The sequence below is a fragment of the Coccinella septempunctata genome, chromosome 7 (assembly GCF_907165205.1).
Source record: "Coccinella septempunctata chromosome 7, icCocSept1.1, whole genome shotgun sequence".
NCBI lineage: Eukaryota > Metazoa > Arthropoda > Insecta > Coleoptera > Coccinellidae > Coccinella > Coccinella septempunctata.
The window spans coordinates 7,707,245-7,720,530 of NC_058195.1; the positions used below are offsets into that span (position 1 = coordinate 7,707,245).

Sequence of the window (13,286 nt, forward strand, 5' to 3'; positions counted from 1 at the left end):
ATGGAAGTTCAGTAAACTCTATCAATTGTTGAGCAGTGTATTGTGTTTTTCGTAGAGTGAAAAGTTTCAAAAATAGCCAGCTATATTTCGAAAACTTTTTGCACCCTGCGTTCTCGAAAACTCCACGATCAAAACAGCCAGTAAAGGTCGCTTCACCTTGTGCAACTATGGGAAGTGGAAGCAGATCAAATCTTATTCAGTCCACCTTTTATAATTCCTACAAGTTCGATCTGTTCGTAGGAAACAAAGCGTTTTTTCCCGGTCATACGAACAGATAAATTTTATTACTCGTTCGAATCTAGATACCTGTGCAAGGCGCGAGGTTAAGGCCGCTGCTCAAAAAGCTCCGATTTTTTTCGGATACGGACCTGGTCCTATGTACATGATTTTTATTTGTTTGAATACTAAGTTTGCAATTGTTTTACGCATGGGATGATAATGTGATATAAGGTGACAAATCACGGAACCCCATCTTATTGCAGGTGGTCCCATCTAAGAGCGCATAGGAAAGAAGTGGATGTAGTGGTGATTTTTTTTTCATGCGCAAAAATGTTTGGAGGGACATATCCGATGAAAATCCAAATGTTTTTCGCTGTACTGTGTCTTGTCGTTTTCTGTGTGGATTTTTGTTACACAATGGTTGATGGGTGAGTGATTTAGGATGTTTTATGGTACCTGGCATGTGATCACTTCGAATAAAGTTCACTGATTTTTTTCTTGGGAATTTCAGGAATGTTACACCTTTATTTAAGTTCCTGAGTTAACTGCTATAGTGGATCGGCTAAGAATTTATAATAAATATTTGACATCAGCTCTTGAAATCGCCAAAGAATTAATGATTATTTAGTGGTAGTAGCATTTTTTTTCTTGTACTGCATTTCCAGAATGGAATATGAAAAATTTATAATTCGAATTCACAGAGTTGTTCAATCCTCGTAGGCTAAGGCATCTTTTGAATAATATTGTCCTTGGTCTACCACCACAATAGTGATTTTAATTTTCACATCCTGAAATAAGGACCTTTCATAATAACTAGTCCATTATCGTTGATATTATTTTTCATGTTCGTTAATGATTTTGTTAAATCTAGATAAAAGATAATCTTGATTTCATAGAGCATTTTCATCATTTCAAAAGATATTCATTCCACTATACATTCAGGTCCGCTGAAAAAATTTTGTTGGAATATTTTCATTGAACGAAAACAATGGTTCATTTTCGAACAAAATACATTTTTGAATCGATCGTACTATCAAAAATAATGATTTTAAATTCACAGTGCAATTTACTGCATTACAAACAATCTTTTTTCGGAAATTTTGTTCCCTTCTGCCATATAATTTGCGTTTAATAACTGATATTTCAGACCCCTTGATGAATTCATTACTGCTATAGAACAATTTGGTCCTATTGTTTCAAACGTATAAGAAATACAGCATTTATTAGCGACGATTCTCGCAATTTTCTATAAATACTATAATAACGAACCTTTGTTAGAACTCTTCGAAAATCTGAGGAGAACTTCAAAGGAACGAAATCGTATTCCTTTGGAATATGAATGGACTAATTTAGGCCTAATTTCCTGATATCGAAATGATCAGAAAGCAAACCTATTTCATCTTTGAATATGAAGATTCCATCTCTTGTAAACATCTTATATCTCTTATTCCTTCATGGCAGAAGGCAACTGAAATTTAAATTTTTACACTCTTTTCTGTTTTTGAAGTTTCAATCCTGACTGGAGGACCAGAAGCATTTTGTCGCCATTTTTCATTTTTATCAGCTTGAGCATGTGATCCGTAGACATTGTATGCTAAATGTTTCTGAAAACCGTTTGGGATGAGAAGCGTAATTTAGAATTGTCTGGGAAACATACAGTACGTGGTTTTCTGTTGGATTCCTCACAATAAATTCATCTCTGGCACAATTAAAAATAGATCATTACCACATATAACTTGAGAACATCAATATGTTGCAACTGAGAGACGAAAAAGAATCGCATGTTTACTTTAGGTTCTCATTTTGGCTCCTTGCAACAATTGATATGATTCGATTACCAGGGATAAATGAAGAAATGAGTGAAAAATGTCTTCAAATTGGAATGACCTCTGGGACAACATTCTTTGGCTGTGAGAATTAATGGGATTGCCCTTTGTGGTGAAATACTTTCTACAAAAGCTCGCCATATATTACTCATTGCGTCCCCTCTGCTATATAATTAATTCATTACTTTCCAAGTGAAGAAAAAAATTAATTCAATACAAACATATTCAAATCTCCAATTATCACCGATGGTTATAAAAAATCCAAGAAATAACAAATCCAAGAATAGCGAATATCTCATTCATCATAATAATAGAGTGGAAATCCCTGAATTATATATAGGCGGTCCATTTAATTGAAAATCCATCCTATGGAATTGCAACTGTACTTCCTTCTCTCCGTGAAGAATTTTTTCCGTTGAGGTCATTGTAAAATGGGTTATTTTTATTTATTGTTCCGACATTCTTCTGCTTCTCGGAAGTGAGGTTCTTTAAAATTGAATTTCGCCAAGTGGAACAGTGGAAACAGGACCTTGCAGAAGTTGATGGTATTATCGATATTGTGACCAATTAAGTTATTGTCGAGATTCAATCTGGTCTTGTCTCAATCAGTGGCGGTTCCAGGGTATATTTTGTGGGGGACATAATTTTGTTGATATAAAATAGGTACCTATATCATCATGATTTTAATATAAGCTATATGTTTGAAAGAGAACTACTATGAAACTTATTCTTATTTGAAGGGGAAAATCAAATCATTTTTGGGTATTCCATAAAATACTTCTCTCAAGTTCTCGAAGAGCAACTCATCTAGTAATAAAAAAATCTCGACATTTCATCGAGCTCAGCGCAACTGTTCGGTCTGGACGAATTTTATCTCCCATAAAAATAATCGCAGATCCAAATGTGATACATATTCTAAAAGAGCAACTCTTCTTGTGATAAATCTCGAAATTTCATCGAGTTAGGTGCAACCGTTATATTTAACTGACCCCGCACGCGCATCTCCCAGAAAAACCTCAGATCTAAATGTAAAACATATTTTAAAAGAGCAACACTCTTCTTGTGATCTTCATTTTTGGATATTTGAAAAAAGATTTCTCTCAAATTCTCAAGTAATTATGAGTAAGAGTTGTTACTCTTTGAAATATCAATTATGTGAAAAGAGCAACTCACTTTGGATCGCATCATCTCATCTTTGAGTTAATAAGGGATATTGGGGGTACAAATTAGTTAGGTTAGGCGCGTTTTAAAAAATGTCTTTAACTGTTGTTAGGTACTAATGTCTCATAGTGGCAACTGATTTTGGCGCTTTCAGAGAAGTTAGATATCAGTCCATTCAGAGCCTAAACAGTGAGGTAATGAATACAATAAAAATAATTAATTCAGATGCACACCGCTGATGAATGTCAACAAGTGTTGCTATCTGAATTGAACTAGCCAATTTGCCATCGTCAGCGCCCTAAAATTAGTACGCCCCATCGAAGAAAAGCAGATGCTGACCATGGTTTCGGTCTCATTTGACATAGTTGCTCTAACGAGGTCAAATGAGACCGAAACCATGTGTAGGTATGTGGATGCACCATTGGCTTCTGCCGATACGCTAGCCTGTGCCGACGGTGCATCCACATACACAGCGGCTTTGCCGCAAGGCCTTGCTGATCGGCACACATATTGTCTTTCTGTTAATTTCGCTGTCCAGAGAGAGAGGCTTTGTTTCAACCCTCAAAAAACTATTCGTGTAACGTCAAAAATATTTTCTACATGATTTATCAGCTGAAGCATTGTCGCCAGAAACGCCCACAGACATTTGATGTATTTCATCTGCACTATTCTTCCAATTAAAGAAGGAAACTAAAACAGGTGCTGTTTAGTTAAAACATAATCTGACATAAGAATTAATTCAGATGCATACCGCCCGCCGATATGAATATTAACGATCTGAATTGAATTAGCCAGTTTGCCATAGTCAGGGCCCTAAATGGAGTACACCCCATCGAAGAAAAGCAGATGCTGACCATGGTTTCGGTCTCATTTGACCTCGTTAGAGCAACTATGTCAAATGAGACCGAAACCATGGTCAGCATCTGCTTTTCTTCGATGGGGTGTACTCCATTTAGGGCCCTGACTATGGCAAACTGGCTAATTCAATTCAGATCGTTAATATTCATATCGGCGGGCGGTATGCATCTGAATTAATTCTTATGTCAGATTATGTTTTAACTAAACAGCACCTGTTTTAGTTTCCTTCTTTAATTGGAAGAATAGTGCAGATGAAATACATCAAATGTCTGTGGGCGTTTCTGGCGACAATGCTTCAGCTGATAAATCATGTAGAAAATATTTTTGACGTTACACGAATAGTTTTTTGAGGGTTGAAACAAAGCCTCTCTCTCTGGACAGCGAAATTAACAGAAAGACAATATGTGTGCCGATCAGCAAGGCCTTGCGGCAAAGCCGCTGTGTATGTGGATGCACCGTCGGCACAGGCTAGCGTATCGGCAGAAGCCAATGGTGCATCCACATACCTACACATTGGCTTTGTTGAGAGGACTTGGCGATCGGCACACAGCGGTATGAGTCAACCAGCGTTTAAGTTCTCTATTTTTTTAACTAAACAGCACCTAAGGAAGGCTTTTGTTTTCTCCTTTCATTTCAAGAATAGTGCAGCTGAAATATATACAATAAATGCCTGTAGGCGTTTCTGGCGACAAAGCTTCAGCTGATAAATCTTGTAGGGAATACTTTTGACGTTACAAGAATAGTGTTTTGAGCGTTGAAACAAAGCCTCTCTCTCTCTCTGGATGGCGAAATTAACAGAAAGACAATATGTCGCTGTGTGCCGATCAGCAAGGCCTTGCGGCAAAGCCGCTGTGTATGTGGATGCACTGTCGGCACAAGCTGGCAAATGTGTAGAAGCCAATGGTGCATCCACATACCTACACATTGGCTTTGCTGAGAGGCCTTGTCATCGGCACACAGCAGTATGAGGGAACCAGCGTTTAAGTTTTCTATTTTTTCAACTAAACAGCACCTGAGGAAGGCTTTAGTTTTCTCCTTTCATTTCAAGAATAGTGCAGCTGAATTACATACAATAAATGCCTGTAGGCGTTTCTGGCGACAATGCTTCAGCTGATAAATCTTGTAGGGAATACTTTTGACGTTACAAGAATAGTGTTTTGAGCGTTGAAACAAAGCCTCTCTCTCTGGATGGCGAAATTAACAAAAAGACAATATGTCGCTGTGTGCCGATCAGCAAGGCCTTGCGTCAAAGCCGCTGTGTATGTGGATGCACTGTCGGCACAAGCTGGCAAATCTGTAGAAGCCAATGGTGCATCCACATACCTACACATTGGCTTTGCTGAGAGGCCTTGCCATCGGCACACAGCGGCATGATATGGATGCAGCTTAAGGGAACCATCGTTTAAGCATGAATGCTCGAAAAAATCGTTCGAATCTGCAAGAAAGAAACCGAAAATGCGTATGCGTATACCTACATCTCCATTCCTTTTCAGCAGTGTATGTGCTGGCCTACACTTACACATACACCGCTATAACGAACGATATTGGAATTGTACGCTTAACCAAGTTCGGCCGATAAAGCTGTATCCACATTATGCCGCTGAGCATGTGGATGCACCGTCGGCTTGTGCCGATGAAAAATCGCTGAACTGTCGATCTCCATCAAGATCAAAGGAAGCCAATGGAAATGACACCGCTATAACGAACGATATTGGAATTGTACGCTTAACCAAGTTCGGCCGATAAAGCTGTATCCACATTATGCCGCTGAGCATGTGGATGCACCGTCGGCTTGTGCCGATGAAAAATCGCTGAACTGTCGATCTCCATCAAGATCAAAGGAAGCCAATGGAAATGACACCGCTATAACGAACGATATTGGAATTGTACGCTTAACCAAGTTCGGCCGATAAAGCTGTATCCACATCATGCCGCTGAGCATGTGGATTCACCGTCGGCTTGTGCCGATGAAAAATCGCTGAACTGTCGATCTCCATCAAGATCAAAGGAAGCCAATGGAAATGACACCGCTATAACGAACGATATTGGAATTGTACGCTTAACTAAGTTCGGCCGATAAAGCTGTATCCACATTATGCCGCTGAGCATGTGGATGCACCGTCGGCTTGTGCCGATGAAAAATCGCTGAACTGTCGATCTCCATCAAGATCAAAGGAAGCCAATGGAAATGACACCGCTATAACGAACGATATTGGAATTGTACGCTTAACCAAGTTCGGCCGATAAAGCTGTATCCACATTATGCCGCTGAGCATGTGGATGCACCGTCGGCTTGTGCCGATGAAAAATCGCTGAACTGTCGATCTCCATCAAGATCAAAGGAAGCCAATGGAAATGACACCGCTATAACGAACGATATTGGAATTGTACGCTTAACCAAGTTCGGCCGATAAAGCTGTATCCACATCATGCCGCTGAGCATGTGGATTCACCGTCGGCTTGTGCCGATGAAAAATCGCTGAACTGTCGATCTCCATCAAGATCAAAGGAAGCCAATGGAAATGACACCGCTATAACGAACGATATTGGAATTGTACGCTTAACTAAGTTCGGCCGATAAAGCTGTATCCACATTATGCCGCTGAGCATGTGGATGCACCGTCGGCTTGTGCCGATGAAAAATCGCTGAACTGTCGATCTCCATCAAGATCAAAGGAAGCCAATGGAAATGACACCGCTATAACGAACGATATTGGAATTGTACGCTTAACCAAGTTCGGCCGATAAAGCTGTATCCACATTATGCCGCTGAGCATGTGGATGCACCGTCGGCTTGTGCCGATGAAAAATCGCTGAACTGTCGATCTCCATCAAGATCAAAGGAAGCCAATGGAAATGACACCGCTATAACGAACGATATTGGAATTGTACGCTTAACTAAGTTCGGCCGATAAAGCTGTATCCACATTATGCCGCTGAGCATGTGGATGCACCGTCGGCTTGTGCCGATGAAAAATCGCTGAACTGTCGATCTCCATCAAGATCAAAGGAAGCCAATGGAAATGACACCGCTATAACGAACGATATTGGAATTGTACGCTTAACCAAGTTCGGCCGATAAAGCTGTATCCACATTATGCCGCTGAGCATGTGGATGCACCGTCGGCTTGTGCCGATGAAAAATCGCTGAACTGTCGATCTCCATCAAGATCAAAGGAAGCCAATGGAAATGACACCGCTATAACGAACGATATTGGAATTGTACGCTTAACTAAGTTCGGCCGATAAAGCTGTATCCACATTATGCCGCTGAGCATGTGGATGCACCGTCGGCTTGTGCCGATGAAAAATCGCTGAACTGTCGATCTCCATCAAGATCAAAGGAAGCCAATGGAAATGACACCGCTATAACGAACGATATTGGAATTGTACGCTTAACCAAGTTCGGCCGATAAAGCTGTATCCACATTATGCCGCTGAGCATGTGGATGCACCGTCGGCTTGTGCCGATGAAAAATCGCTGAACTGTCGATCTCCATTAAGATCAAAGGAAGCCAATGGTAATGGATAGTGAGTATATGCCAACCGCTATCCTCAGTGGACTCTAGCGGCTGTTAATGTGGATGCATCTTCTGTCGTTGGCTTTGCCGATGATTTGCCGATTGGCAAAGCCACTCAGCATAGAGCGGCATTTTGTGGATGCAGCTTAACAGAATTAGTCTAGACCAACCGATGAGCAGATAGTTCTGTATTTATGCACATTTCGTCATGATCAATGATCTACCCGAAAACGACCTAGATTAAACGGCTTCATTGTCTGAATGCAATTCGCGTTAAAACGATAATCGCCAGGAGGTGAATCAACCAATAAACGTACTATAACTTCTCGAAAAACAATGAATCAGAACAGGATCCGATTAGGCGTACTCGAATTCATCCCAATATTTACACGCTCCACGGCTGCTGATAACGCCGAACTACCTATAAAGTTTTATAGTGCACGCCGTCGTGCTTTGAAATCGTTTTGGAGCGACAAATATTTGCCAATTCCCCAGCTACCGCGCAGTAAGCCATCAGGAGAATAATCAGATATATTTATGCGCCTGATGTACTGGCTATAAAAAAATTGAAACGTTGAATGTTCAATATTTGCGGTGCAATTGTTAATCGAACTTTTACTGCCCAACTATCAGCGCGACATAATTATTATTGGGTCATGCTGGATTATTTTTACTGCTGGCACACACGGAGAAAGGACAGAAGGAATAAGGACGGAGTCACGAACGGTATACCAGCAAAATGGAAAATTCTGGAAATTTGCTATTGTTATATTTTATAGTGGTCGTAAAGCGACGTTGTGGTTAGCAACGTCAGGTCATTTTCACCGACGTACACCTCGAATGGATGTGCTGCATAAAAACCCTGCATTTTTTCTTCCAAATCTCGAGAATATCGGAAATTCTACGAAAAATTTATTACATGGAGGTAAACTCGATGATTAGTGTCAAAATGATGGAAAATCTCATAATATTGCTCTTTTTTTCAATTCTTCGATACCAAATCAAGCTCACAGGACCGAAATCTACACAAAAAAGTTTAAACACACAATGAAATCTTAATAGAAAGATTTGAAGTAAGAAAAGTTCGAAAAAGATCGAAAAAATCAAGAAGAACAAATGTAAATTTCGCATGCAAGTGTATATTGGGCAATCAACCCTCCACGGAAAAGGTGATTGACACTTGCTGGCGATTGACACTTGACAAATGAACTAGATGAACACGAACTCGATATTGATTCAACGTTCCCAAAGTTCAGCATTTCACTTATCACCTAATTGATTATTGTGAGTCTGGGCCATTACTGATACAGATCACAAATCACTCAATATTTATACATTGCGATTGTGATTTGAACTTTTCTATTCACTTTAAATTTCGGTTAGATAATGAGTTTTGTATGTTACATCCTTTTCATAAAACGTGCATTCAGCTGGTAATATAATAAAAAAAATTCAGGTTCAAATCTTGTTTGTTTACGGCCATACCACGCTGACAATGCCAGTTCCTATCTAAACTAAATAATCTGTAATGAAGCCATTTCTCAAAATGTTAACTCTCTGAATCACATGAATCAGATACATCAAAGCAACTGAAGTAACTAAATTTGATTGTCCTGGTTACGTCGCCAATTTGGAAGTAATATTTGCCAATCTGGCTCGCCCATCTTTGGAAGTAACGAGACTTAATTAACATCTGAATTTAAAATGTATCAAACTTGGAAATTTGTAGGTTTGAACATTTAGGCGTATAGTAAAATTTGCAGCGTTTTCCATCAATTATGAGTTAGTTAATGGATAAAACTTTTTTGCAGCTCCATCTTATCCCAGCCAAACCTGTACAGACTCCCGAATCAGATCAACGAAACCAGGCAGATAAACCCGGACGATGATTTCATATATTCCACACAAAACGACATATCCACCACGTCTCTAGTATCTTCGAGACCTCAGCCGCCCTCCAAGATCATCCCTACAGAAAATCCGGTGAGAATATCTGAGCCCACAGCAAAAATAGAAAATATGGAGATCACGCCCACGCCCATAGCCATAAGACCTGCCGAACTGCCAGAGCCAATAGATCATTGCGGCAAACTGTCCATAGAGTACATGTCCCTGCTCACTCAGGAACAGTTCATCAACAAGCTGACTGAACCGTGTAGATACGACAAGTTGGTCAAACCGCACACTGACGGACCCCTTGACGTTTATCTTCAAGTGGATTTGAGGCATATAGAGGCGATAGATTCACTGGTGAATATATGAGATCTAATGCACACCAAAAAGCGAAGCATTGAAAACAAATATAGTTCGAAACTAGTTCAGTACCGAAATTATCAAGATCTGAATTCGTTCAGTACAGTTTAGCACTAGTTCAGTAGCTAAATTATCAAAATCTAGTACAGTTCGAGACTAGTTCAATACTAAAATCGTCAACAACTGATTTCACTATAGGTTGATACTGATTCTGTTGGGTATACTCAGTGAATCAAATATTCTTTTCATGCTAATTTTGAAAAAAAGAGACGCGAATCCTCACAAAAAAATTGAATTGGGAAATAAGATCTACTTCTATCATTTCAGCAATTCAAGGCCCATATGGTGCTGCAATACAGCTACAGAGACGCCAGGTTGGACTTCAGGAACATCTCCAAGAACAGGGAGACAGTGATGGGACAAGAAATCCTCAGGGATAAGATCTGGGTGCCTCACGTTATAGTGAGGAATGAGAAGGATACGGTTGTTATGGGAAGTGACGGAAAGGATGTCTTCGTAACAATTAGCGCTTCTGGTCAAGTGACATATTCCTATAGGATGACATTGACATTTTACTGCTGGATGAACTTGAAGAAATTTCCTTTCGATATACAACTTTGCGATATAATATGGAACAGCTGTAAGTTTCGAATTTTACCTTAACGAGTTTTGTCCTTTTTCGGTACTCGTTCGTTGGATAATGGCTGATAATTGGCTTGAATCGAAGGCAGGATGTGGTATTTATTATGAATATGTCAACGTTTCAGTTTTTCGCTTACATACTAGCCTCAAATTATCCAGAAAATGGTATGATTATTTCCGTAAGTTGAGTTTAATTTATTCAATCAGCCTATACTTGAATTACGTAGAGTGTAAAACGAAAAATACTCAACATGGTGAGTATTTTTTTTACTTGGCGGACTAGGTAGGTGTTTCCTAGTGAGAGCAGCATATTGAAAACGTAACACAGACTGAAGACAAATGTATATCCTTAACTCTTATCGAGCAGTTCAGAAGAAACTGTTATTTTTAAATTTAGCATTAGGCCGCTGGTTGCGTTCGAGCCATTTCGATAAAAAGGCAGCCTTTTTCTATTCCGGAACTGGCTGAAGAAACAGGCAAAGATAATAGAGTATAATCTTTGGAAACAGGTTCTCAAGTTTGGTTTATTGGGCGCTCATAAAATTCAAATGAAGGGTATCCATCAAGTCTTGAACAGACGTTTGCGCCACCTATCGTCCGGTAGAATGTGTAAGCTGGCCGCACGTACCAATTGTAGATCCCTGTCAAACGAATAAGAATTGCATCCAATTTCCATATTTGAGTACATTTGATACATTTTCATTTAATATTTGCATTTGGTATATATATAGGAAAAGATATGTTCCTCATTTTTTGTAATTTTCCATATTTTAGGGGCTTACAACACAACAAACCTGCTGTTGCATTGGAAGAGTGAAGTCCCGGTGAAAATCGCCAAAAACCTCCATTTGACGGAGTTCGTCCTAACCGGTAACTGGACTGAAGTCGGACAGGTCCCAGTAACCTTCGCCGAAGGAGGAAGAGGTTAGTAATTTTAACTGTCCACTCTCCTCCCTCTCCCAAATACCTCACAGGCTCCAATAGATGATGACGGATAACAAAATCAGTATGGTGCTAAGCAGAAAAAACTGCGTTACGTGTTCCTCCCTCTCGATCCTCTTCAAATTTTTCCTCATCTGTCTGACGTAAAGTATTTTCTCTTGATTGGTCATTATGTCCCAGTTGGGCGGCTTTAAGTTGTCGGAATAGCATATTTCATCGATGGAGAAGCTTTTTATCTTAATTTGCTCACGTGTTAGATCTATTGGAGCCTTGATATTTTTGCAATCCATGATGGATAATTATCTACTTGGCAGTTCAATGACATTACCGACTACAATGAGCATATTCATGCATAATATTGAGTTTTTCATGCATCCGGTTTAAAAAAAAACTGTGTTTCTATTAGTTGAACATCTCTGTTTCTCTCAACTCCCTTTCAAACTATCAGTAGACTGTCACATGAGCAAGTTACCATTGGAAATTCTTCGTTTTCCTTCAATTCTCTTATTTTTTCAGTGGGGAACTACAGTTCCTTAATCTTCAAATTCCAGCTGTCTCGAGAAGTTGGATACTACATTTTAGACTATTTTTTACCATCCATTCTGTTAGTCTGCACCAGCTGGGTCACTTTTTGGCTCCAAGCTGATGCTTCACCACCTCGGGCAACGCTAGGTAAATATCTTTTATATAATTGAGCTTATGTTTGTTTTTATTATTATCTTTCTTGTTACCCTGTGAGTTATGGCAGTGTTACTTTACTCTAGTGGCCATAGGGACATCTTCTGTATTTTTAGGCTACTACGTTGGCATGAAATACACTTATATTCTTGTAGGCACTTCCACAATGTTGGCGTTCATAACACTGAACGGAGGTGTTACGAAAAATCTACCGAAGGTCTCCTACATAAAAGCCAGTGAAATCTGGTTTTTGGGTTGCGTTTGTTTCATTTTCAGCTCGATGGCAGAATTCGCGTTCGTCAATGTAATTTGGAGGAGAAAGTAAGTTTCTTTTGAGAACCACTTTGGTGAATTTACCTACTTATAACTCCAATTCGATCCACAGGAAGAAAGTGGAGATGAAAAAAGCTAACCCTAAGCACATATTGAAAGGAGCTCTCACGCCCAGCTTAGCTAGGAAGCAACTTAGGAAAGCAGAGAGTGAGAACAACCTCTTCAAGAGTTATTCCACCACCAGTCTTGATGGGAACAACTTTAAGAACTCCCAACATAACTATCTCACAGTGCACGTAAGTAGCAAAGGAGGATAGTCTCCAAAAATCATATCTATCGAGGAATATCTTCTAGGGTTTCCACACAATACCCTCGATCAACACTCAAAACTCCGACGAATGCCTGAAAAGTGACGACAGCGTCACTTCGATTCCCATCCCTGACGACTATTCTGGTCAACCCCAAAATTACAGACAGCAATGGCACACGATGACCCCACAAGAAGTTGCCAATTGGATAGACAAGAAATCAAGGATTGTTTTCCCTCTGAGTTTCCTCGTGTTCAACATTTTCTATTGGTCCTTTGTGTACGCGCTCTGATATCTTCGTTAATACGCTCGAAATATTTATTATTCATTTCGTGATTCATCGTTTCAAGGACGTATTTAATCTATTTATCGTCAGTTTGTTCATTTTGTATATTTTTTTAACCGTAGAGAATGGAGTTATTGTGATTCATCCGAATTTTTTGCTACTTTATCACTAGTCAATGCAATTGGATGTTTTGAGGGGAGGATAAAATTGTTCATTTCCTCACATCATCATTTACTTAGTCAATATTATTAATTATTGTAGATGTTATGTTAGCGAATTTATTGTTTATGTTGCTTTATTTTGTGAAACTGATTAAACA

The 13,286-nt window shown here is 39.4% G+C and overlaps 1 protein-coding gene across 1 annotated transcript; it reads left to right on the forward strand.

Moving 5' to 3' along the window:
• The first annotated feature begins 241 nt into the window (after nt 1-241).
• LOC123317484 (pH-sensitive chloride channel 2-like) lies at nt 242-13,286 on the forward strand. The gene is made up of 8 exons (XM_044904056.1): nt 242-647; nt 9,397-9,835; nt 10,166-10,478; nt 11,255-11,404; nt 11,939-12,094; nt 12,256-12,421; nt 12,486-12,669; nt 12,728-13,286. Exons 1-8 carry the CDS (start codon nt 550-552, stop codon nt 12,971-12,973), a joined length of 1,752 nt encoding a protein of 583 aa, XP_044759991.1. The 5' UTR covers nt 242-549; the 3' UTR covers nt 12,974-13,286.

What these genes read in the sequence shown, in the direction of transcription:
- LOC123317484 (XM_044904056.1), top strand. Translation starts at nt 550, where the DNA reads ATGTTTGGAGGGACATATCCGATGAAAATCCAAATGTTTTTCGCTGTA. An exon ending in TGTTACACAATGGTTGATGG is followed by an intron (nt 648 to 9,396) that starts GTGAGTGATTTA and finishes ACTTTTTTGCAG; the next exon opens with CTCCATCTTATCCCAGCCAA. An exon ending in CTTCGCCGAAGGAGGAAGAG is followed by an intron (nt 11,405 to 11,938) that starts GTTAGTAATTTT and finishes TTATTTTTTCAG; the next exon opens with TGGGGAACTACAGTTCCTTA.